The following is a 2,074-nucleotide window of genomic DNA, read 5'->3' on the forward strand; positions in this document are numbered from 1 at the left end:
TGACCCCCAGCTTCGACATCCCAACTCGTTTTCGGATTACCCCCCCACGTCCCGACTTTCGAATCCGTACGTCAAGCCGTTTAGATTTGTGCCCAACTGTTGACGGACGCACGGACGGACAGACGGCCGCACGCTCATGCAATTCTACAAGCTGCATCTGACTATGTCAGATGAGCTAAAAACCTGGTTTATCAACTTTTTGAACAAAATGCTTTCCATATACATGGTGTGCCATATTCAACATTCTAGATTAGTTTATGGCCTGAGGGTCTTTGCTTTAATATGAGGAAATGAAATGGATAAAGGTAATGGAAAGCTATATCAACTCTGGCATCAACAGGGTAGTGTAACAAGATAACAATGTAGAGCACGCACAAAACAATGTGAATGGGTGAGCGAATTGTGAGTAGACTCGGAGAGCAAGAGAGCAATGAGCCAGTACAACCATTCTGGAGCAATTCATTTTAAATATACGCACACGTAATTCGTATTCATTCAAATAGTTTTTCATCAAGCTACCAATAGCCTCCATTGATTGTGTGACTAACGTGTACAATGTAAGGGAATTGAGCAAAACTTGCAAAATTTATTTTCCAGTTTAGGCTTGAGAGTATACCGACCTGCTACAACAGTAATGAATTATCTTGTAAACTTCACGAAAACGTTTTTCCACAGTTCTTAGTAAATGATTATGACACTAATGCGTGAAATATTTTACACAAAATACTGGTAAGTCAAGATAATAGGTGAAGGCTATAAAGATGTGTTGGGGGACATACATATATATGTACAAACACACACGTCTTACGATACATGTCTCACTGAAACACAGTTCATGAACATGATGGCTCATAAGCCAGTACATTGTACTGGATTTCCTGTGTGTCTATACTTGGTGTTGGATATCCGGTGTTTTGTGACACAGCTAGGCTGGATTGTTGCCCTGGACCCATAACAAGTTAAATCAATGATTTACCCAAAAAAATTTACAAGTGTGGCAAACCCTTAAATCCTTCAATTACAGAAATAATATGGCTATTTTATGCACACTGTTGACAATTAGCAGAATGACTCACAGTCACACCTTGTGACATTTATTAGTATAGGAAGCTATTCTAAGAATTCATGGTACGTTGTCTATTTTTACTGCTTGTTAGCTTACAAACCAGACTTCTGAATGTTATTTTACATCAACCTAACTAAAAATTAGGTCCTGAATTAATCTGGCAATAAGCCTATAAACAACACTATGATCATCATCACACGATTACATTAGTAGGGGTAGGACAGATTTGGTATGATACAGATCCCCCACTAACGAGGTGTGCATGTGCACGAAAATGTGCCGCACAGAAACCTTTGTTACACCTGCGATAGCAATTACCCTTTGAAAACGTCAACAACATCAAGAAATGTGGATGATTTTCAAATTAGGCTTTCATATGAGTAACCATATATATGTCATATGGGCTTTTGAAATTACAATGAACTTTATCAAAAATATATCTAAACTATAGTACTATAGATATGTTCATGCTTATATTATGCTATTAAAACTCACATAATCTTCTATGATCTCCTTCAAAGCTGACACTGATAGAATGAATAGCAGCGGCACAGCGGTTGTATACCTACCAGTGGGTGATACACCTGGTATTTGCTAAAAAGATGTTTTCGATAAAACAGTTGTATAATATAACGCTATTAGGTAATATGCATTGTATAGGTTTCACGAAACACAATTGAACAGGTATGTGTATCTGAAAACATATGTGCATGTGAGCGATCATGTGTGTGCACGTGTCTGTATCTCCATCTGTCTGCAGGGTTCTCCCTACGTTGCGCAAACCTCCCCCCTGTTTGAATCGTTGCGCCCCGTTTAAATTACCTCCGCCCCGTTTAAATTCCACCACAATAAAAGTTTGCCAGCGCGGGAATCGGCCGTCAAGAATTCCCGTTCGACCAGGACATCCGACGCGTGTATTTTTACCGTACCACGCATGCACTGCAGACAGTACACAAGTTAACCTGACAAACCTACACAACAAGTTAACCTGTCACTAACTGTACACCA

At 39.4% G+C, this 2,074-nt stretch overlaps 1 protein-coding gene across 1 annotated transcript in view; it reads right to left on the minus strand.

The window, feature by feature from the left end:
- Window positions 1–2,074, minus strand: part of LOC106814859 (probable phospholipid-transporting ATPase IA) — a 29,509-nt gene that overhangs the window by 25,799 nt on the left and 1,636 nt on the right. The window contains exon 4 of the mRNA XM_014819227.1: window positions 1,562–1,660. Coding sequence (XP_014674713.1) covers window positions 1,562–1,660 — 99 coding nt within the window. The remainder of the gene's footprint in view (window positions 1–1,561; window positions 1,661–2,074) is intronic.

The sequence above is a fragment of the Priapulus caudatus genome, unplaced genomic scaffold (assembly GCF_000485595.1).
Source record: "Priapulus caudatus unplaced genomic scaffold, Priapulus_caudatus-5.0.1 Scaffold992, whole genome shotgun sequence".
Lineage (NCBI taxonomy): Eukaryota > Metazoa > Priapulida > Priapulimorpha > Priapulimorphida > Priapulidae > Priapulus > Priapulus caudatus.